General features: G+C 41.3%; 1 protein-coding gene across 1 annotated transcript in view; it reads right to left on the reverse strand.

The window, feature by feature from the left end:
- Positions 1-25,293, reverse strand: part of TFAP2D (transcription factor AP-2 delta) — a 48,827-nt gene that overhangs the window by 13,336 nt on the left and 10,198 nt on the right. The window contains exons 4-7 of the mRNA XM_075049824.1: positions 18,284-18,449; positions 15,462-15,580; positions 8,070-8,211; positions 1,001-1,114 (exon numbers count right to left, since the gene is read on the reverse strand). Coding sequence (XP_074905925.1) covers positions 1,001-1,114; positions 8,070-8,211; positions 15,462-15,580; positions 18,284-18,449 — 541 coding nt within the window. The remainder of the gene's footprint in view (positions 1-1,000; positions 1,115-8,069; positions 8,212-15,461; positions 15,581-18,283; positions 18,450-25,293) is intronic.

Genomic DNA, 25,293 nt, shown 5'->3' on the forward strand with positions numbered 1-25,293 from the left:
GTATTCCCCTCTGTGGTCTGAGCAAAGATGGGAGCACATCTAGGATGTTTCATCACACCTATCTTTGATAAATATCTTAGATGACCCCACTATTTCAAAGTGGCCCTCTGGAAGTTCCCATCTCACTCTTGACTGTATCTAGCACATAGCCTAAAGCAAAAATGTGAAATTGCACAGCAACTCCTGGGCTAATAAATCTTTCTGATCCCAAACCATCTATGCACTTTTATCCATAACTTGGATAAAATTCTGATGAAGTTTGGACTTGGCATGCATATACTATGGGTCCTTGTCTTCATAACAGCTTCTTTGGCTGTCTGTACCAGTAAATTAAATATTGCTAGGGCATGGGCACAGGAACTGAGTCTGAATATATTAGCAGTCTCTGGCTTTTTAGTCTGAGCCAGCTTGCATTCTCCCAGACCTTTCCAGGGTGTTGTTCAGGAATTAGTGCAGTAAGACTGTTCCAGTAGGTAGTGTACTTTGAGGCCAGTCTGCTTTGGAGGCCAAAGAGTTAATAGTAAGGCCATGGTAAGATGATGTCAAATGGTCTCAGTAGCATAGAGGAGCCTCTGGAACTATTTAGTTAATTGATAAGGATGCAGCCTGTTCCTCCTCTTATTGCTATTTTGATTCATCTATTTTGTCATTTTGGCTCTGAACTTGAGTTTCTTCGTTTCTGGACCATCCACTTCATTGGCTGGCTTGTGATTTGGCTCACATCTAGAGCAAGACAGCTTTTGGGCCAGATGGGGAGATTTGGACAGCAGATGTGGAAAATGACTTACTCAAACTCAGACTGTGGTCCTAGAAGCAGGGTGAATGCAACTAGCCTGAACTACATTGCTGGGCAAACACACACTTTTAATAGACACAGATTACAGAGGGTTTATAGACATTACAGTCTTCTAGGTAAGGGAACAAATACCATTATAACTTCATATGTAGTCTTTATCAAAATTATGGGTGTTAGTTAATTGTTCCTCATTCAAAATCATACCTGAAATGTGTTAAATGTCTCTGGATGTCGAGGTCTAATATTGGAGTCGGTCTAGAGGATCCAAGGGGTGATCTATCTTGACTTAGAAGGTCTTGGAATTCTTTACATATTTGTCTAAAAGGAAAGCAGAAATCCTTAAATAACACAGGTGTAATCCTTTCCATAAAGCTGATCCCCAAAACACTGTCACCTTATCCTGAGTGATCTCATTCATGACAGAAAAGTTTGGCAGAGGCATTGTTAAAGAAATTAAAGGCAAATGAATCCCCCTCTTGCTTCCCTGCCCCAAAATCTCAGAGCCAGCAACATACAGAAACTCTTGAACAGGAATAGTTCCTCTCTGGAACCATATTAACATTGACATTTTAAAATGTGATTTCTCTCCCGAATTGGGCCCAGTTTGGCAGTGTTAATTCTGGTTTAGCTCACCTATGTTAGAAACAAGGGTTATAGTTAAAGAAAATTATGAACTAGCATTAGAACATGCCTGTGTTTGTATAAATACACCACTGCTTGTACATTTGCATGTGCGCACTGGTTTATCTGCAAGTAGAAGTCCTGGCCATTTTGGCCTTGCCTTCTTGACCCCCAACTCTTAAGACAAATGGAGCACTAGGAGTTGTGAAAGAAAATACTACCTTTCCTCTCTTAGTTTCCATTTGTGTCCATCCTCTGCTTCTTTGTAGAGTCTGGGGCAGAAGAATTGATGGATCCTCAACTGAGACCTCTCCCACAGGTCTGCCCAGAGTAAGAATTCATTCCAGCAGCAGTATTTAAATTTCTTATTGAAACATTCATTAAATTGTTTTACATTTCTGCCATGTATCAGGCAGCCTAAGGTAGACGTCTGCAGCAGTCCAGAGGACTTGCATCCTAACAGTGCCTCTTTCTCTCTGGTGACTGTAGGAGGAGCTCAGTGACTCACTCAGCTGTCAGTGCCTACACAACACACAGGCAAGCGAGGCAAATCCCATCAGCTCCACTTTTTCTCAGTGATGGTTTCCTGAGCAACACACACTTTCAGTAGGTAGGACCTGGGACCCCAGTTTGGCACCTTGCAATGGGATCTCAGGCTCTGTCTTGCCTGGTGTCCCACCAGCATAGTAGCCCAACAACTTTGGAAAGGATGGTTGGTCTTGCTGTCTTCCTTCTCTCTCGCAGGCCTTCCCTCAGGCTTCTCAGGATGCCTCAGCAACTGGGCATTAAAAATATCCCTTGGGATACCTCTATATAGGACCTAACACAGGGAGAGCCCTGAAAATAAGGCCTTTTCATTCTTGTGATATTGTTGTATTGGGCCAGTTTGCAAATTAGGCTAGGAATAGTCTACAATGTACTTTTAAAAAAAGAAACCGAATTTGCTCCATGTAGTGCATGTCCTCAGAAGACTACTATCTGGACCATGGATGAATAGAGATACCACTTCCTTTCAATTGGTTTATGATACAGATAATTAAAAAAGGAGAGGTGTCTGGATCTCTCACTTAGAGCTTCTCCAAACAAGCATATCATTCCCCATTGACTGTATTGGAAATATAGGCACTTAATGTGGGGTCAGGAGGGCATGATAACCACCAGACAATCAGGTTACTCAGTTGGGTTGCCTGATAGTAGCCTGACACTCAGTTGGATTGACCTAATACTGTTCAAGGTGGCTACATGTAACTTAGTAAACTGCCACCTAGTAAAATATACGGTGCCAGGGGTCATTCTCATACCTTCATGTAAATTGTTTCCATCTGAAAAGGTTCCTATAGTTATGCTCCTCTAGTCTCCTCTACAGGGTGGCTTCCTGAGAATGGGCCCTGATATGGGCAATCTGCCAGAATGTGTTCAGAAGATATTTGGGAGAGTTCAAGAAGCCATTCTAACATTTTAATAATATGGACATTGCAATCTGATGACTCAGTGTGTGCATGGTTTACTTTGTTAGCATAGATGCAATCACTGGGCCTGGGGCCAGTTTCTAAGACCAAAGAGCATCTCTGTGGTCCATGATTTCTGTTAGAAAACTCTTTGCACATCTGGTCCTATATAAAGTTCGAGTTCTTCATTATCACCTTGCAACTCTTGTCCTTTGGGACAAGGAATAATGGAAAATAAGTGGGTAAACTCAGCTTTTTGGTCTTCAGAAGGTCCTCCATGGCCATAGCAAGGAAACTATACTAACCTGTTTTTACCCTTCATTATATCACTGTTCTGCAAACTGTGGACATAGACTTTGGATACCACAGCTCTCTCTTGAGTAAGAGGAGAGAAGATGCAGAAAACTATGTCCTGCTGTGCTGCTGGACTTCATCCAAGCCTGATTTCTGTAAACTCTTGTCATCTGTATGGACCTAGACACGGACGGCTTGAAAAGACAGCATTGTCCTAGCCTTTCAGGCAAAAAGATGTATTCAGCAGAAATGTATGTAAATGCAGCATACAGTTTTAATGAATCAGGTCCTTAGAGGAAAAACAGTTCCTTTCAACAACTGAAAACAGTCAGTCATTTTGGCTTCTAAACAATCTACTATCCCCAGTCGGCCCTGTCAGCACCGCTCTTCTCTCCTTCCTCCAACCTCTACTTTCTACCTGTTGAAAAAGTTCATCTTAAAAGTTTTTATATTTTGACAAAGGAAAGTGTCAGAACCAAGTGTGCAATTAAGTTCCCTTCTATCTTCACATGTCAAAAGTCTTTACTGAATGTTGGCAGATTGAAAGAAAAGAAAAAACTTTTTTATTATACATGAAAACCTGTAAAAGGCAGTAACCTACTTTTTTCAAGGGGATTTCTAGGCAAAGTGGTGTCTCAGAGCCTCCACTACCAATAAAACATCACCTGGGGTAGTGACAGGGAGAGGGGCTGACAGTTATTTGCTGAGTTGGACTGTGACTTTGAAAAAGCAAAGAAAAATAGTTATGCTGTCTTAGGGGCCACAGATTAATCACTCCTGCAAGGGACATACCTAATGATTTGTGATAGATGGTCAGATGTTCCAATATATGATCAGGAAAAGATAAATTCTGTACTGGATCAGAACAAGAGCCCATCCAGTCCATGTTCCTACCCCCAGCAGTGGCCAAAGCAAATGCCTTGTGATGAGTACAAGAGTGGGACAAATGTGTGTGCCCATGAATATAATATATTCCAAGTGTGGCAGAGTTACCAGGCACCCAAAGACCAGATATCAGGGAGGTGCTCAGCAGGTCCTATGCATCCAGTCTCAGAGCTACTTTTCAGAAAACTAGCAAATTGAGTACATAATGTCAAGGCTCAGAGGTTGATTATCCTATACTGGCTTTAAGCAATCCCACAAAAAGGTTATTATTCACACTATTCTGTTTTGGTCTGTGTAAATGTGTGTGTATCTGTCCCTCTGTCTCATGTGGAAAGCCTTGTGCTGCGATACGCTGTGATGTTTCCCATAGGACAGCATGCCTCTCCATCAAGTGGAATTATTGATGTGGCCTTCAGCAGTTCTGCATCTGTCCTAGCTGCAACCTGATGAGGTTCTGTCCCCTGTTGTAAAGCCATTCAAGGTCTCTCACACCTTTGCAAGGTGAACTATGCTTAAAGACCCTCTAAAGCCAGGTGCAAGGGTTTGGGTTTTTGCGTATTGTTTTGTTTTTATTTTTTTAAATATCTGTGTGGTTTGCATAGACATGTCCTGAAGCCTTTTTAAAGAGTCTAGGGTTAACAGGCCAGTATCAGCACCCTTTGGCCAGAACTATGACAATTCAGTCTTTTTTTTGAAGCATCTTGCTCTTGAGTGCCCAGACAATCATCTGCTCAGTCAAAGGAGGTGAGTGCAAAACAAAAGAATCATAGGAGACTGGCTTCTCCTGTTGTTTACCCCTCTCTTATCCTTTCAGCTCTTAACCAAAGCTTGTTTCATTCCCATCCTGCCCTTGCTGTCACTTGTGTTCAGTGCTGTATACTGGCCACACAGCCCAATCATCTCTTCTTCCCATGATAATTGTTAGGTAAAGCTCTGCTTCTTCATTGCCTAGACCATCAGGTTGTTAAACAGGCCATGGCATCATCTTGTTCCATCAACTAGTACTGTCCTAGGCAGGTCCTGAATTAGCAAATTTGAGAGACCATTTCAAAGAGGTAGTTTTGGAAGATCAGGTAGCTTAACACAATGAATATGGTTTGTTCCATGATAGAAAATAGTCCTGATTTCATTCACTGTATTACTATCAACATAGCCTCTGACCAGGTAGGGCTGAGCAGGGCAATGAAGAGAGTTTTACCTTAAACTTGGTAGCCTCCATGTGTTAAAGAGAGCTATTGGCATCTGAAGTAGCAGTCTTTAGCCTTCACTAAAGGCCATGGGCCACAGTTCTGTGCATGGCAGCTGAACTATTTCCATCCAGGGTGAGTGGATTGCTTGATTACAAGGTACAGATGCCCTCGATAACACTGGGAGTTCCTACTGGACACTGGAGACTTCAGCATTATAGACATTAAGGGCTCCATTTAGTTACCCACATATAGACATGTGGTACCCAAGACATCCATAATAACTGGCAGATATAACACAGTAACCAAAAGAGACCTGTGTGCTTCTGGCGCAGCAGCTGGTAACCACATTGGATAAGCCAATTCCTCTCAAATGACAGCAGATGCCTACGTTTGGGCAACTGAATCAAGCCACTGAAGTTGGATGTCTGAATCCAGAATGGAATTTCACCTATACACTAGGAATTGTGCAAATAATTTTGTTCTTTCCCCTAATTTTTCCTCAAGACCCCACATGTGGAAGATCTCACCAGTTCTGCCAAAGGCACATATCTATGGACTTCTGGCCCTGTTGCAGAGCGGACAGTGGCATCACACAGGCAATGGCACTCCAGTTCTTTCCATAGGCAAAGCTTGCCATGAGTGATTTTACCACCCTGGAATTTCAGTGCTGTTTTTGGTGGCAGCATAACAATCCACCACTTTTTCTGGTGTCCTAACTCACAAGCGCATGAGCCAGGGCAGTTGTGAAATTACTGAAATCACAAACCTAGAGCTTATATGTGCCTAGTGAGTAATTGAAACTCCTGACAAATGACTAGAGTGCCTACTATCAGACACATGGAAGCATGGCTGGGAAATGATGTCATGGGCCTGTGTCTCCTGTAGTACCTGGCCAGGACTCGTCTGTGAATCACTGTTCTCCTTCCAGGCAGGAGAGGGCAGTAGTAGCACACACATTGACCCATCTGTCCTTGTTACAAGCACTCTGACTGCACTAGGATATGGCCTATCTTTGTATTATCGACAGACCTCCCTGATCAATTTGCTGGTGTTTGTAACTGATGGAAGGGGGAGAAAAGTAATTTTGTTCCTTACAAGTGCAGCATTCACAGCCTACAAGCCCAAAGTTCATGGGGGTTAGGAGTAATGCATGTCCATGACTCCCCATCTCAGTAGTAAATAAGGGTGAGAAAGTAGGTATGGAGTGATGAGAAAGGGTAGGAAGACTCTTATGTGTCCTTCAGTGGGACAGCCTATGGAGGTAGGACATAACAGTTACCCACTGATTATTACAACCCATGGTGATATGATGTCTCACTAGAGCAAGAAAAGAAGGGGGAAGATTTGTATCATTATAATTGAGTTATAATGTGTTATAGATGGGGCAAATCCTCCAGCTAAGGCAGCTTGCAGTCTTAACTCTTGTTTAGATTGTGCTGCCCAGCACTGCAATCAGCTCTTACATAGTTAGGGGGGCAGATTGTTAATGGGCTATACAGCAAGAGGGAGACACGACTTGCAGAGAGGAGCTGCTTCTTGCCAGCTGGTTTATTCTCACATCTCTGAAACCTCTTGGACCCTTAAAACAAATGTGGATATAGGTAAGAATAAGATCATCTTCCACTTATATTATTCCTTTTAATCTACAAGGGACTTAGGAGCATGATGCGGGAGGTGTCTCATCACCTTCACAACCAGCAAATGCCCCCTGAGCCACACGTGCTCTGCTTATCACCCCAGGGAAGGTTCATAGGCTATATTCATGGGATTCACAAGCCTGGGATGTTTCAATGCATGTCATCTCTGGGTCACCTTCAGGGCAAAGAGCTCTGGATAGAAGAGGGACACCAAGGCCAGGAATCCTGTTCCCCACAAATAGACAAAGCAGAAGGACATTGGGATACAAAGGACAATCCTGTTGCTGGTCAGCCTTCTCCCCTACTACAGGGCGATCCCTCTCTGTTGGATATATCCCAGCCTGGATGATTTCCAAACACTTCCAGTACTGGCATAGTGGTTTGAGAGCATGGCTTTCTGGCCTCAGCTCTCCTGCAGCCTCACTGTGTAACACTGTAGTAAGTGCAGGAAGAGTATGAATATGTTCAAGGCTACCCCATGCAGGCATACCACACACCTAGCATCGGTCTACGTTGTTCCATGTAGACTATTTATTCCTGTTTCCCATGGCTCATGAAGGCTAATTCCTCCCTCATCAAAGCTAATTAACCTAGATGAAATGTTATCCTGATATGATGTTACTGCTCCAGGGAGGCGAGTGGCTTGTTTAGAGCAAAGTCAGGTGTCTCCGTGTGTCTTTAATAGCTTTAGCAAAGCTCCCCCGCTGGTGTACATTGTTCCAGTGTCTTTGACTTCAGGGGAACTGCTGCAATTTCCATCCAGAGAGGATCTGTCCCTCTGCAAACCAGCTCTCCCTCAGCAGACTAACGATAATTATCTCACAGTAACTAGTACTTCAGTAGAAGCTTAGATCTCCTGCTCACATGCAAACAGGAGAGAATGCTAGTCTCTACCCTATAGATCTTACCATGTAATAATATCGCCTCCTCTCATCTAAACCAAAGCATCTGAGATGTACGTGCCCCCCTTAACTGCAGGCAATGAGAGCACAGCCACTAAAACCTCACTGCAGTAAATAAGGTTCCTCTTACAGCATCTCTAAAGAGGATTGCTCTCACTTGCTGTCAGTGAGTACTGTTGTGATAGCAGTCACCGCAATCCCAGCTCCATACTCCCACTCCTCCCTCCCCCAGCCCCCAGATCCAAAACGGAGAAGTGACAGACAGATTTCTTTTTTAGTTTCCCCTCCCTTCTTACTTTGTCGCTAGGATCATCTTTTTCCTCGCTGTCTGCTCTTTCTGTTCCATGTGCTGTCTGGCAATGTGCTCTCCTACCGCCTTGGCAGGGAACTCTGTTTCACAGGTGTAGCCGAAATCTCTGGCCAAATGTAATGCTTCCCCTGTGGGCAAACAAAATGGGTCAGTTAGGTTTTAGGGTTATTATTATTCATTATTATGCTTACAGAATTTCTTCTACTCTTAAAAAAATAATAATACAATAACAAATTACTTCTGTAGACATTCATTCCGGATCTCGGTTACAGATTTCAGCCCATTTGGCCTGCTCATGCTTAGTCATCAGATAGTACCAGCCAGAAGATAGGGAGGTTACTCCTCTCGTGAGAAAACACTGGTCAAGACAGTTGGGTTTAGCACCCTTCCTTGCCACCAGGGAGTACTGGGCAGCTGCTTATGTTTTATAAGCCGGGTTCATCATTGATATATAAGGCATGGAAATTAGTGGAAGGTAGGAAAATACCACTCTGAAGAGCTGAGATTCAGCCTTTGGTGCTTCACTTCTCTATCTCTAAAGGAAGAATACCCTTCTACCCCAGGAGAGACCTGTGTGGATGACATATATTTCAGCATATTTGCTTAGGGGTTAAGCGAGCAGGCATAATACAAGTGCTCCACACTAAAGATAAGCAGATGCCAAAGTAGAGCACAAGAAACAATCCTGTTTCCAAAAAGACTGCAGTCAAAATTGACCAGTCAAAACAAAAAGGGATGACAATGAAGATCACAGTTACTGTTTTATAGGTGGGTAAATCAAGGCAAAGGGAGTACGTGGCTTGACTAGGCTTTGTGAGAAGTCTGTGACAGAGGCAGGCACTGAGCACATCTCTACCTCACTACAGAGACTGGACACCATAACCCAACTCCACGCTGGGTGCCAAATACCTCTGGAAGAACCTGTCCCTCTCCACTAGCTTAGAGAACTCAGGAATTTATTTTAGGGTTTACTGAACACTCTGGTCTGCGTGCTGTGACTCTGACAACCTTGGTGTGGGATTTATCTGATCAAACACAGCTGCCTGGAGTGTGAACATCTGTGCCTAAGTTAGTCTTTCCCTGGTGGGAAATAGGCACTTCCAGATGACACGTGCTCTCATCTCATCGTAGAAGGTAGAAATAGGTCAGCTACCAGAAGTGTACGTTGAAGCACATCTGCATGAGTGACTGAGACATGTGCTCCAGAATAGTTTTTGGGTTAGGGTGTTGTGGGTTTTTTATTTTTCTTTTTTTCAGAATTGTGTATTTGATTGCCATCATGAGAGGTGGCATTGGACCCTGGCCTTTTGGAGACCAGGCTGATGCTCCAGGTGAACAGTTAGGAGGGAAGCAGGACCTGTAGCACTTCACTTTGAGAACATATGCAGTGGAATTCCTCTGATTAAATGTCAATATTGACATCTGACCTAGTACTTTCAAGTCGATGGAGACAAGCTAGCACTTGAAGCATGTATCATCCCGTACTAAAGTTGAAGGCAAAAGTGGATCAGAGGAATTATAGAGAAGTCTGGGTTAGAAGGCAATTCAGGAGATCACCTTCTGTTGAAAGCATGGCCTTAGCTTAGCTTATTCATGGACTTTTCAAGTTTAGTCTTGAATATTTCCAACCATGGAGATTCCACAGCTTTTCTGAGCAACTTAATCAAATGTTTAATTATTAATTTAATGTAATTGTTAATCACCCAGAAGTGCTGATTTCTCCCTATTGACTACAGTGTGACATGAGAGAACAGATACAACTATGATAAAGATGATGAGATGAATCCCATCCCCAGCAAGACCGAGTCTCTGTGCTCTGCACAGACCTGGCCAAGGCAAGGAAGATGAAAACTTCCATGGCAGCAGCGGTCCTGTGCCAGGGACTGCATGAGGCATAAGAAGCCACATGCACTGACCTCTAGTCCAGAATCGATTCTCCACCTTTTCAGAGTTTTTTGTCTTCCTTTCTATCATTGGAGTTTTTACCAGAAAAATACCTTTTGTTTCTATATGCAAATACTTTGTTGTGTTTTTATCTGACCTAACTGGATTCAGGTACCAGTAAAATACATGCACTACTCCCAGGGAATTTGTTTGCTGACACCAGTCAACAACAACGTTCACAGCTGTAACCAATTTTACATCCAAAAATTGAAGATTATACTCAAAATCATCTGCATTATTTGGAATTTTTAAACATGATTTCCAGTATGCCTAAAAAGAATAAGAAGTTAACAAGCAACCACTGTCTCTGAGTTGAAAGGAGAAATGGTTTCCACCTAGTTTACAGCTTTTGGAAGAGTAAAATAATCTTCAGTGAATATAAATGGATTTTAGTGGCATGTTAACAGTGAGTCAGAATGAAGAGGCATATAGCTGACTGCCAGTTTTGTGTTTAAAATGTCTATCCCAGACTTCTTCATGGATGAGAAAGGGTACAAATTTAAATGATAGCTGCTAAATTTCTGTAGAGTTGCTTCAAAATTTCTATTTCAGCTATGCTTTTACTCTTCCTTATTTAAAGACTTAAAGAGTAAGTCAACTGCAGAGGGGTACCAGGTTTTGCTTTTCAACCAAACTCCATTAAAACACTTGGTAGGTTTGTTTTCATGCCAGCATGGAAAGAAGATAAAAGTCAAACCCATTGAAGCTGTCATCGGGTGGAATTACCATTCTCCAGACAGCTCTATCCTGGTCCCAGTCAGACCCAAATAACAATACAAGGAATGTAGTCAGCAAAGAATTTAAACATTTAGCCATTGGAAAAGCCTTGGTTTCCTCAAGAGAGCAAAACTTTATGTGATGAAAAGTAGGCATTTATTTAATATGGTCAATAACAAACTGAAATTTTTTATGTTTTCACTTAAAGTCAAAAAAAAGGGAATGAAAATATGAATTGTCATTCAAACTTATCTTTACAAAGATAGTGTATATTATTTACTAGAGCTGATAAAATTATACTAAACTGTTTTGATGATCTGAGAAAATTATACAAAAGTATAAAACTTGTCCATTTTACCTGGAGCCACGACTGTGATTGTGATTAAATGCTAATGGCATATGAAGAGATAAAATCACGAGCAAAAAGAAACAAAATTACTTATCTGCCTGTGGATATAGATAGGTAAAAGTGTAGATACAAATGTACTTATTGTGTTTTGTGAAATAATACATTTAAAAATGTTTTAAATATATTTTAAAAATATATTTTTACTGGAAATGGAAAGCTGATGTATACTATGGATGCACGTTAGAACTATGCATATTTATTCATATAAGCACACACTTCCATATGATATAAGGAGTAGGCATTCTAAATTACAACATCAAATTCTAAAAAAACCCCAAATCTGGACATGAAAACACTATGCAGAACAAGATTTCTCATATCTCATTGTTGAGCAAAGATGTCATTTTGAACCTGGACCAAATGACGATTTGGTATTTAGAAGTCGATTGTGATATACTTCTATACGTATTAATTTCTGTTAATCTCAGTGAATAGGGGTCCCTTGTATTACTGTACAGTAGGAAATAAGTCTGCTTGGTGGGGGAAAGTAGTTTGTAGAAAATGTCATAAAATATGTTCTTTCTTTTTCTACATCATAATTTAGAAAAAGGTGTTCTTTTTCTACATCATAATTTAGACAAATATTTATTCTAGGGGAGAATGTGGAAATGTTGGTAATGTGAATGAACTGACCTCTTTTCTTTTACCTTAGATTTGCTGCCTTCTGCCTAGTTATAATTTACATCAGGGAGGAGTCATACTAAAGGCAGAAAACTCTAAAATCCCTGGCTTTTACAGCCAGTTGCCTTGTTTCAATCTAAATTCAAGTTTCCCATGTGCAATACCCCCTGCTCTTTCCTCCTGCAGAGACAAAGAATGGGTGTTGGGGATCGTTGACTCTTTCTCCTTAAATCCAGCTCAGGGCTTTGCAGCAATAGGCAGCGCTGCCTTTCTTATATAATTTGACAATTGACCAGACAGCTTTGCATGATGGAAGAGGACAGTTGCTGAACCTGAATTGGCAGAGACAGCTCTGGAAAACCTCAGTGGAGAGACCAGCCGCGTACCTTGACAGGTTTCTGTGGGCAGGTGCAAGGAGCAGCGTGCGTGTCTCCTGGGTCTAGCAAGAGTGAGAGATGCTCCTATGCAGAGTGAAGGCAGAAGCTGTGTTCCAGGAGAGGGTCACTCGGCATCTGAACCTCCTACTCTCTCCTCGGCTTTGCCTCCTCCGGATGCTCTACCCGGCAGAAATGCTACCCAGGGGGAGGAGGCACAGGCGGAGGGGGGGGTGAAAGAAAAGTTTTTTTCTATTTGTAGGGTGAGAAGGGAGGAGGAACAAGTGGAAGGATATTTAAACAAAGGCTGGTGGGGGAGAAGTGTGACAGTTGATAGCAGGGTGGAAAAAGTAACTGTTGACCTATTTTTCTCAAGAGTTTTGGTCCCCAAATGACGAATGCCGTCAATTCTGTGCCTAGGAAATTTAGTGTCTTAATTAGGTTTGACAGGAAAACAAAGTCCAGATTTTTTGTAAGTGCCTTTACTGGTTATTGGAAAAAATCTGGTGGTTTTAAAATCATTCATGCATTGCTTCTATCTGCATCTGCAATCCCATTTATGCTATGTCTCTGCCTTATAAGTGACCTGTCCAAACTGAAGGGACATCTCCCCTCTTCTCACATCTTTTCTTCCTCCCACCGGGGAGACTTACGACTCCTTTGAGCCAGCAGTAAGTCTTACCGTTGGTAATGCTAATATTCAACGGAGGAGCCTTTATCGTATTAGCTGAGATATAGGAATTTTCCTTTTAGCGCTGGTAATAAAAATGACCTTTCCCTTCATCTAATCTAGGCACTAGAGGGCATCCCTCACCTACAGGTTGCACAAAGCTATGTCCCATACTGGTGGGGAGAACCTTGCAATGCTGAGTTCGTTCTCCCAGTCTGTCTTCCCACCCATTGTGCTGATTTATGTGGATGACAACGGAAAGAACAGAACCGATCTGTCAAACAATTCCTACTTTGGGCCCCAGAAGTCCCTACCAAAGATGCTAAAGATGCACCCCAACCAAAACAAGAATAACAGTAAACATCTAGCAGCCATGTTGAACCCCAAAAGAAGTAAGTTTGCAGAAAACAAGGGGCCACAGGATAATTTTCATAAAGTCTGGATCTTCACATGATCACCACAGCCTAGAAATTCACTGCAGTTCCTCTCTTTAACTTAGCAGTACTCCCCAAAACTCAATGATTTTAATTTTGCCTTTTCTTACCTCAAATAGGCATTCAAGAGGTTGAGCACATTCCTACCTTACAGAGATATTAAAGGCCTTGATATATAGAGGACTGTGAGGATCTTTGGTAATAATAAACTTAGAACCATCTAAAGTAATCAAGAGTGACACAATTCTGGGTCATTATCAGAAGTCCACACAGTGCACTTGATATTTAGGGATTTAATAAGACTAACAAATCATGATGTCAATTTATGTATTGAAATCACACCGAAAAAGCCAATGCTGTTTTCCTCCTGTTTTCTTCTCTAAAACCTGGAATAAGCCTGTGTCTTTCATTTTCTGCCTCCTCCAGCAGCAGGAGCCTTTGAGGTATGGGTTTCCTTGCAGAAACCACGCTACAAGTTAGTATCCCTTGGAAGTAACAGCTGCATGTACAAAAGGAGGACAGTTTATACCACAAAGAATTCAATAAGCACTGCCAAGTTTGACTGAGGATTGGTTACATAGACAGAAAATGAGCTTCATTTTGTTTTCTGTTGGAATGTTAACACACATGGTGGTGCCTTTCCCAAAAATTCCAGGAGACAAAATTCATGACTAACATGTCTAGGCAAACAGGTCTGTGTCAAAGTCAGCTCAGCCTCTTCAGTGTATTTCTTTAGAACTCACAGTAAGGCAGTCCAAGAACAAAAGCAATACCATAGGCTTGATAATAGGCTTGCTATTGGTTTTGAGTAAAGGGCAGGGAGGCAAGCAGAGCTCCATCCCTGGGAGAAAAAGGAATCTAATTCCCATTTACAGGAAAAGTACTGTGCCACGAATCCCAGGCCAGCAGTTGAAAGAGGGCTTTCTCTCAAACTCTTCCAATGAATAAGTAGCTGGCCACGTTGCTCTGTTTATTCTTCCCTCCTAAGACCCAAGATGGATGAAGGACCGTGAGGGTAGGAACAGCCCTTACTCCTCTAAACTGGGGGAGAAAATTCCCTTTTCTAAAACTGTAACTTCATTATGGCTTTCTCTTTATTACAAGCAGGTGTGATACAGACACACCTGTATTTCAGAGCAGCCCCATGGTAGTTCTGTGTGCTCAACGGCCCCTGAGAAGCTTAGTCCCTCCTCTTAGATACTGAAAAACCTCCACTGATGTGGATTCAGCACTATTTCTGCCTTGTGGAGTCTCCATCCTTTGAGATAATAAAAACCTCAGTAGACGAGGTCCTGAAGAAACCTCTTCTACTTGACCGTGCCTTGAGCAGGAGGATTGGACTAGAAGATCACCAGAGGTCCCTTCCAGCCTCAACCTTTCTGTAATACTGTGATTCTGTGGTAATATGTGCTGAGACCTCAGCCTACTTGCCTAGATCTGTATGGAACTTTCAGGTTATGATCCTAGAAGGTGTTGACCTTTAGGATGAGCTAAGTGCTCTCAACATCAAGGAGGAGGGATCTGAAATTCCCAGAGCTGCTACTCACAGCCAGACAACAAACCAAGTACTTAGTGGATTCACCCAGAATAGAAGAGATTCAGGTAGAGTTTCTTTCCTTTGCCTGAGGGGTTTGAACCTGCATCTCCCAGCTGAAGGTTTGAAGAGCCTGGCAGTATTTGGTGCATGATATTTAAACAACAAATAAAGGCCAAGAAAGTATCTCCTGGGCCTGTCTAGAGTTTATCTGAAAACAGATATCATTCATTTATCTGTGGGGGTAAAAGGCTTGTCTAAATATTATGCCTTCTCATGGGAGAAAAAAAAAATCATCACATTTTTGGATCAGCTCCAGGAAATTCACAAGTTTTTAAAAAAAAGGAGGATAAACAAACCTACTTGTAGAGTTGATATAAGACATTCATCTCTCTCACAAGAACACTTGGATCATTGATTTGTAAGTCAGATCCCAGCACAAAAAGCACAGATCAATGCTGAGGAAACTGCAGGACCAAATCACTTGCTGGGAGCCACGACGTCTCAGAGTGAACTTCCATTTTGCCACTAGTTCTGTCTGTGTCTTTAGGCAAGCCAGTTCTCCTCTTTGTACAAAATACAGATTATGATATTTAACACTTTGCCTGAAAAGTGTTGTATACAAGGAAACATTTTAATTATGTTTCTATTATATTGCAATATTATAAACCCTACCTTCTACCAAGGAAGTCAAGAGTGTGACATTTGCTGCTTTTCTTCTTCCTGCAGGCAAATTCAGTCCCAGTCTGTCTAATTTTTCTCGCAAGCAGCGTCCTCCATTCTTGGATTTTGCTCTATCACAAGAGAACAGTAGGAGAGAGAAATTTGTCTTTATTCTGCACTTTTTTCCCATGTTAATATAAGTCTAGAAATTGTACACACCTTATTGACAAATGCCTGCCCTAATGCCATCAATGGAAAATCTTTCAGAGCTATATTCTTAACATCCTGCTCACACTGTATGAGTCTTTCATGTTGGTCCTTTGACAGAGTTAGACATTTTAATGCCTGTCACAGCAGCATCAGATCATCAGACAGCTTTCCACCTAGTGGAACCCATGGTCCTGATTTGGGCACAGAGCCTGGGATTGCAATGAATGAATATAAATATTGACAGTGCAGTCACTTATATCTGATTTAGCCACCTCAGGCTCCAAAGGGAATCGAAAGAGAAACATGCACTTCTAGAATGATATTAAAGACATATCTAGAATGAGGGCACTTTACCCATCTCTCACCTGACTACAAAAGGAAGCCAGATCATGACTCAAATGTGGATGTCTATGTGGAACCCAGCTCTAGCTATCCCTCTATAATTTATGTAGAGACCTGGGTACTTACGAAGCCCAATACTTACAAGGAAGAAGGATAAGACAATAGGAAATGCTGAAGCTAAAATCCCAGCCATCATTGGTTATCTATGCCCATATCCCAAATGCCTACATCACTTTGTTCCCACAAAAATGGTTCCTGGTGCACCCCACACCTGTTTTTCTGCAGTCTCTCAGAGTTTGAAGCATTTGAGACATTTCCACTTATGCAGCAGACGTAGGTTCAATTTCTTCCTCAGCCTGAGGGAATTTTAACCTGTGTCTTTTAGATGAATGCAGCAGTCAGCTGGCAGCGAATAACTAATGTTAAAATGCTTAAACATTGAATAGAGCAGTGACTGGAACCCAGATCTCTCCCGTCCCAAATGAATGACCTGGTCATTAGATAATAGAGTCATCAGTACAGTTACACCTTCACTTTTGTCCAACAGATATTTAATTAGTCCCAAATGAGATTGAGGGACCCTCAGCTTAGAATAACCAATCACTGAGTATTAAACATGCCTGACCAGATGTTTTGAGGTGCAGGATCATGTTCCTTCAGGCAGAGGAAGGAACCAAAGTTGGAATACCACCATTTCGATAGTCATTTTTATGCACTAAGAGATACCACAATTTTGACCATGTTGTATGTCAGGAAATGTCTTCTGAGAACACTTAATTCTGAAGAAAAACTACCTGGGGAAATACCTAGCTGGTGACTGCTGACAGGATGCAAAACCAACCCTGCCAGGTCTCAGGCAAACCATGAATGTGATTTGGTTTTGCTACATCTCTGCTGGTCATCTACAAAGTGTTTGAGTCTGTTCTCTAGCTGTGACACCTACAGGTATAACCTGTCCAAGTCTATTCATTAACATTCTCTTCCTCGTAAAACAGAATTAGTGCATCCAAGCTGCTGTCTGGGAGTAGTCCCTGGCTTTTGCTAACTCCTGAACCATGCCCAGGGTTGATTTGGAAAAGTGATGCTTGATCTGGGTCAAAATTATGGGGATCATTCTAGCACTTTAACAGAAGGGACAAATGAGCCCCCACGTTCAGGCTGATGCCCTTGCATTCTTAATAGCTTGCACTGGTATTGATGAAGCCTGGGTGAATAAAGTGAATATTTCTGTGACTATTAGCTGAAGGCCTCTCCAGGGTGAAGCAGTAACAGAGGAAAATTTTTGTGGCTGTAGATTTTGGATTTCAATGCCTACAGAGGCAGTTAAATAGGGCTCATGTCCCTGAAACAATTTTACAGCCTGTAGTGCTTACTCTGCAAGATGGCTCAAGACAGCTCTTGGACTGCTACGTATCTTAGAATATTTCACGTTGGTTAAAATGACTTTCAGTATAACTACAGGGATCAGTGTGGCCTTCAGTGACAGCAGTGAAATAGCCTATGACTTTCCAGCTAGTTTTGATCAAAGGGCATTCAAGTAGCTTATGCCATCTAAGTTGACGCCTCAGGGACATTGCGACTTACATATGCCTGGCTGAATTACAGTTGCCTCCTTGTTTTCCACTTGCAATGTGAGACACAATCTGCCACTTTCCTCTTCTCTGCTACTGCTCTCTGCAGGTGTCTACTCTGGTCAGTGAAGGGTCAGAGGCAAAATTGCACCTAATTACTTGCTTCGTCTCCAGTATGACACAATGAGAAAAATAAACCTAGCATATTCTGGTTTTTTCTGTACTCAAAAGACATGCAAAGGAGAAAGGAAGAAAAAGGCATCCCTACACCTCCATGGTTTTTGTTGAGTGAGGACTGCAACTACACTTGGTAGAACAATTTACTTTGAAATAGTTTCTCAACAAGGAGTCAGATTTGTATCCCTGGTGAAATTTTCCACACACTGAAGGTCTTTTTTCTCTTTTATTCATAACAAGGCAAAGAAACACCTAGCCATCTCTGATGAGTAACTGAACTGAGGGGGTAAAAAAAATAAATTAGATCACTGAAAAATGTAAAATTTCTGTGAAAAATGTCAACACAATCTTCATTTTTCTCATGTATTGAAACTTTCCCTAGAAACAGTGTTCACTCCCAATCCACCTCCTTCCGGTCTCCCAAACTGTGACCACCTATCCAAGTGGGGAAGGAGAACAAAACCTATTTGCAGAAAATAAAATTACAGAAATTACAGCACTGCCTAGGACTTGTTATTCTCACCTTCAACTTACCTTCTCAAAATACCTCCTAAGAGGGAAGCATTGAGGCATTCTGGTGGTGAAAGGCGCCTCTTCACCTCTGCAATGGTCACTTTGTACTTGGAAGTGGAGCTGAGGAGAGATAAGCGACCAGGAACAGAGCAGAACAGGTCGGTGGGGTTAACAACACAGGTGCCACCTACAAAAAAAAAAAAAAAAAAAAAAAAAAAGTTAGAGTGAGGAAACCTCATATTCCATGTTTTGAAAAGTAAATAATGAAGAACAATTCTGTTGTTTACTTGTGGTTGTTTCTGTTGTTGTTTTTGTTTGGGTTTTTGGAGTACTTTGGGGGGGAGTGCTTTTGGTTTTGTTGCTTTGAGAAAGATGAACAGATTGACATTTCAGTCTGGGAATAGTGAACTATTAGACCTTACAAGCTTTACAGTCACATTACATCATTATGGCTACCTCATTTGATTTTATGCTTGGTAAAAACTACATATCGTCAGTCTTTTGAGTCTTGTATCTAAAATGATTAACAACCTAAGATTGAACCAGATTCAGGTGTCACTCAGGATTTTAAAAATGCAGTTGGTGAAAAGCTTAGGATATTGGTTGTAGTGAGAAATGTTCATTTTAACTCTCATAGCAGTGTTTAGGATAACAAAGATGGACCGTCACTATAGGTTTGCAGTGATTTGCAGCCAGAATGGCTTTCCACGCCTTTGAACTCTTATATACTCCTTCTACAGTTAGGTCAAATCCTCAGCTGATGTTAATGATGGAAATCTATTGAGCTACATCGGTTTATCTCAGGTTAGTTCTGGAATTGTTTATTTCTTGAAAGTGGCAATTACTTGGCCTGGGTCTAAAACTGCTGAATGATCACCAAATCTTTCAATGAAGACTGTGATCAATAACTCCTCAGGCAAAATCAAGCTTTTAACTTAAAGTTAATATGTGAGAGAGCAAGAGAGAAAACTTTCTCTGCAGTGGATCCAAGAGGATAGTACAAACTCCCAGGGAAATAAAAAAAATCTTAAGGACTAACACATATTTTATCACCAAGTGCAAAACATTTTTCTTTGACCTGCCTTCTCCAACCTAACTACAATAAAAAATTCTGTGGAAGAAATAAATCTTACCACTGCATGCGCAAGTCTTCCCTGGGGGAAAGATGAGAAAAAAGAATGAGCTGCATATGACAGTGATATAAAATATCATATAATTCAGTGCACTACTAGAAGGAGTTCAGATGGTTTCTGTGAGGACAATGATATAAAGACTTTCTTAGAGCAGAATGAATCTGTGCTCATCATTCATGTTTAAAGGAAAGATACTGTATTTTTTAAACTACCATGATAATTTCTTCTTTCCTGTGAACACCCTAATCTTTTTGCACTGCATGAGCTCACTTATTATGCTTAAAAATTTTAGTTTGTAATCTAAATTCTGTGATGTGAATAGGATATGAAAAGATAGATAGGATAGGATAGGATAGGATAGGATAGGATAGGATAGGATAGGATAGGATAAGATAGGATAGGATAGGATAAAAAAAAATAATAGCTCGCTGTAGACAAGTTCCTAACACCTTTACTTTATCTTCTTCCACACTTAATCCCCATTAAAATTAAGAAGACTATGTATGCTCCAGTTTTAGCAGAGACAGAGGAATATAACTGAAGGATGAAACTTCATTAAAGGCAGATTATTGCTTGCTTACATAAGGCAAACAGAATTTCTTTCCAAATATTTCAGCTCTTGAAGGTATATTTAAACATTTGTGCTGACAGCAAAACCAGAAAAGAACATCTCTTGGTATAAATCCCAGATGGGTGAGATCCTGACTCAGTACAGCAGGATATTTTATGACTTTTCTAATTATGCTACAGGACAGATATTAGTGTCCACTTCTCAGACAGAATGTAGAGACAAATCATGTATCACCAAACATATAGACACATCAAGGGCACTTATGCACATTTTTGCACAGCTCAAAGCTACAGTTCATGAGCTTATGTGCTCACATACAGAAATGTGATGCCACGTGCCTGAAATGTTTCTGGGTTTTTGTTGTTTTGGTGTTTGGGTTTGTTTTGGTTATTTTTTTTTTTCATATCTGAGGCAGGGCTGCACAGAAACCTATAAATATTTTCAGTCAACATTTTCAAACTTCTGGTCTGTCAGATACATTTGTGAAGAGTGTTAACACTGAGTAGATTTGTTTGTCTGGCGTCTCCTGCCACACAATACATATACACACGTGTACATACATACGTGTCAAGAAAACAGTAGCAATGTGTACATATTTATTTACTTCAATAAGTCTGTAAAATTTATAATGAGTGAGACTGTACTGAAATCAGTGTCATATTAAAATTTATCTTCTTGCCAGGTTAAGCCAGTATGTGCACCATTTATGCCAGATAAATAATTGTTCCTTTAATCCAAAAAACTGTTACCCTGCAGCTGCTCCTACCCTAACCAGAATTTACTGGAACACTTCTCATTACTATTTAGATGAAGGTTGTTTACAGTCTAGAATGTTTAAAAATACCATGTTTATGCAATATGATCTTAAACAAAGCAATTCCAGGTAAGCCAGGTATGTGTTAAAAGTAAAAGAAAACAACAAGTCTAAGTCATTTGCTCTCCAGTAACATGGAGAACAAGTTGCAAATTACAAGAAGGTAAAATCTGTTGCATATAATTATTTCACTATATTAATTATTCATTGACACAGCAACAGAGTGTGGTGTGGTGCTTTCTAGGCGAAGCTATGTCTTTGTCACAAACTGTGTGCAGTTTTGAAGGCACAGACCTCCTACCACAAACACCACCTTGGAGAGGAGATGGATGAAATCCTGGCCTTTAGACCAGGTGGTAAACAGAAAAAGTCATGGCAGTAAACAAAGGGAGGGCTGCCGGAAAGAGAAAGGAGAGGATAAGTGCAACCACACCGCAAGACGAAGGGTTAGGTTTCTTGCCAAACACACATGCTTTAGTGTATTCCTCCCCCCATATTCTGATCATGCATTAGAGTGGACAAATGATTTTGTGAAGTGCAGCTCAATGCGGAGAAGATAAGGTATGTTTTAAGTCACACTAAACAGCAAGGGCAACAACCAGCTTTTCTTTCACGTCAACCCAATGCCACTGTAGGTGTTGTTGAAAAAGTCAATCCTTGTTCAACTGTTGAGCTGGTCTTGTCAAATCAGGGTATTTGAGAGGTGGGATACTAACAGACACAAGCTGAAGAAGCAGAAGAAAATGCCCTCAAAAATAGAATGGAAATAATGCCTTTCATAAGTTTAGCAGTTCAACCTGGAGATCCCTATTTCTCTTAGCAGCTTTTTCTTGCTTTAGAAATCTTCACAGACTAGCATCTGGTGCCAGGATAGATAAGACCCCATCAGCTCATCAGATGAAGAGCCCCACACATAGCCACGGCAAAGCAATGTGCCCACCAGTGTGCATAAAAGAAGGGAAAACTGTGGCCATTGCTCCCTGACTAGTTACCCACACCACTGCAAGGCTAGGAAAAAGAAGAGGAGAGCAGGAAGAAGGTGAGATAACTGGTAGGATCATCCAGCAGATTGCCTCAGCAATTTTGTACTCTGAGTACCACGTGAAATGGGCCTGTGAATGTTAAAAAGACTCTTTTTAGGACAACCGTTTATTCCCACAGGGAAGTGATTACATCATCTGGTCTGACATCATCTGTTTCCAGAAGTTACTGTGTTAGAGATGACTGTAAATGGTGATAGTTGTGCTCTTACACCTACAGAGGTCTAAAGACACAAGCAAGACAAGATTTAGATGAAGGGGGAATATCTTTTATATTGCAACTGATAGATTTGGGGAAAAAAAAAGAAAGAAAGAAGGGAAGCTTTCAGGCACACAAACCCTTCTTCAGGGCTTCTCTTCCATCCAACTCTATTCAATTTCTTCTTCTTTATTCATGACAGAGTTTTACCCTCTGATCTTTCACCTTCATGTTGATTTCAACAAATATGATTGTTTGAGAGGAAAAAGGTGGGTGAGGAAGAGAGATGGTTTGTGCAGCAGATCACATTTGGGTGAAATAGCTGGACCCCAGTACTGCCATATACTGAATCACTTCAGCTACTGAATCATCTCAGGAGATTATATATAACCTGATCTAGTGGAAGATGTCCCTGCTCATTGCAGGGGGGTTGGACTAGATGACAATTAAAGGTCCATTCCAACCCAAACTATTCTATGATTCTATTCCATTCTATTCTATTCTATTCTATCCTATGATTATTGCCAAGTGGTCTGAGGGAGAGGAATAACAAAAGACTACGTTCATTTTTGCTAGCTCACTTTTGGGGCTCAATCCTTTTCCCTCTAGCTGACTGGTTCATACTCAACGCAACATACTCCTTTGTGTGAAGTGCGCTTTTGCTTTGTTTCCCAAGCCTAGAATGAACAAAAGTTAGGCTATGTGATACTGAAAAAGGTAGTCACAGCAAAGAGCGGGAGAGTATTTTCCCTTCCTTATTCCTGTCTCCCCATCAAATACCACAAGTCAGTACAAAATGCCAACACAAGCTGATGACGGGTTGTGTAGATGACAGCAGAGAGAACAACAGAGCCATACTCTAACCCAACAGTCTTGTCAACACAATGAAAATCCCAACAACGCATGATGCAAAAGAGAGCTTGGTCTGTTTTGATTGTAGGTTTCCCTTTGTATAGACGAAGAGGACAATAGGGTGGCTGGAGTGCGATGATTTATTCTGATTTACTTAAGCGCTTGGGCATCTGCTGAAATGTAAGTCTCCCTGACTCCCTCAGAGTTAAATATTTGTGCATCTTTTCATTGACAAAATCCAGATTCTCACATACTTTATGTTTTTCATAAGTAATGCTATTGCTTTATTAGGAATGAGAGAGAGAAATATCAGTTGATGTCACTGGATTATTTTTACACTTTAAATACATTTTTAAAAATGTGTGTCTATAATTTTGTATATAGACGCACAACCTTACACCCTGCAAGGTCATTTCTTATTTGTTAATTATAACAGCTGCAATATGATGGATATTTTATATTCATTCAAGATGTGGTAGTCCCTTTCTCCAAGATATTCACCCATAAATATGCAGTTATGGAAGGAAACATCATAATACACTGGTGACAACAGCGCAGAAGTACTGTGACAACAGTGCAGAAGTACTGTTTATTTTGTTTTTCAGGATATATGCATGTTTGTGTGCTTGTGTACATTATTAAGTATAAGCACGCCTGAGTGCCTACAGATTAATCTTATATAAAATATTAATAACATGCTATGCTTTTTATTAGTCTATTATTTATATCTACAGGTGCTGTTAGAAGGAGTCTCCAGCTTATAGTATATCTTCTGCTCTGTTCTGAAATTCTGGCAAGTTTACAGTACATTACAAAATGAAGACATGAAAATTTGCCTCTCGTTAGCTTTTTTTTTTCCTAGCAAGTAGCAAGTCTAAGCAAGCAGTTTACTGTATAGAGTTTATCAGTACTATTTAATACCATATTCAGTTCCCAAAGGTCTATTAGCAATTTAAAATGTTCTACAAATTATCCTTACATCACCCAGTCATTAATCTCAGGAACTAAATATTCAAAATTCTAAAATTCATCTACATTTGTCAGGAAAAATAGTAAGTATTGCTTTTTTCCCAGTTATTCTTTTGGTTTTGCTTAAGTTAACAAGCTTTGTGTCATGTAACTACTCATATAAACCAGCTCTTTCCAGGAACATAAACAATTCTGAGATAGTGTCTCTCACTACCACATTCATGATAGGGAAAGAGGGACATGCCTGCATGCACAAGAAATTTTTTTTTTAATATGAAGTGAAGATTCAGTAGCACTGAGCGGATGGTCAGCAGTTTTTAAGACCAGCCTCTTAGCTACACAGGTTTTAAGGCTATTAAGACTGTTACGAGTTTTAAGTTTAGACAATGTTAAAAAAATAGCCTGGGAGAAGCAAGGTATTATGGTGGAAAACAGAATAATAAAATAAGGGAGGTTGTTACAGGATCTCAATTTTAAAGATTGCATCAACATGCAAGGGGACGTTAAATCTCAGGCACCCAGAGCCAGCCCTCTGTTACCAAGATGTATCAGCACTGATACAGGAGCACTTCTACAGCTCCTGGGGTGAAGGATAGGACCCAAATCAGATTCAAAAGGAAAGAAATCTACTTCATTCCTTTTTCCTATGCACAAGCCATAAGAATTCATCAGCACTTTTCAATGCCTCTCTGGGTCGTCTCTGCGGCAGCGCTTTGGGAACATGGGTGTGCATTGCTGGACAGTGTGTGTGAACCGCTGTTGGGTCTTGTGGAGCTGCAGGACGAAGGTTGGGCAGGTTGTGCATGGTGTGGGTTGTGTGTGGGAGGGTGTGGAAAGGGTCTGAGGCTCTGCCCGTGGTGTCCCACGAGTGGGCTCTGCATGGGGCAGAGCGACCGATGCTGAAGGAGGGGAAGCTGTGCTCCCCCAACACTGGCAGGTTGCGTGGTGTGTGTGTGTCTGTGGTATGTATGTGTGTGTGGTGTGTGCCCACCTGTGTTGTGTTTTTTACACGCTTTGTTCCCCACGTGTGTGCCTGAGTTTGGGGGTTGCTGAGGACTGCTGGGCGCGGTGTGCATCCCATGGCTGCATGGCTCCGAAATCTCCGCTGAGGCAGGCCAAGCTGGGACTGTGCGGATCACGACAGCCCCACAGCTCGGAACGGAGCAAAGGGGGACAGAAAAGATGTAATACACCACCTCTACCCCAGCAAGAGAGGGGAGCAGCACAGACCCCCAAAGCAGGTGAGATCCCTACCCAGGGGTTTTCCCTTCCTTCTCCGTGCATAGCCAGAAAATAGCCCTTTGAAGATCAGCAAGGAAAACAAACAAACAAACAAAAACACACTGAAAAAAATCAAATCAAAACAAGACAAACCCTCAAACAAACAAACAAGCAAGCAAGCAAAACCCACCCAAACCCCAAGCTCACATCTCTTCCCCAAACTTCTCCCAGA

Source organism: Buteo buteo, chromosome 17, assembly GCF_964188355.1.
Source record: "Buteo buteo chromosome 17, bButBut1.hap1.1, whole genome shotgun sequence".
Lineage (NCBI taxonomy): Eukaryota > Metazoa > Chordata > Aves > Accipitriformes > Accipitridae > Buteo > Buteo buteo.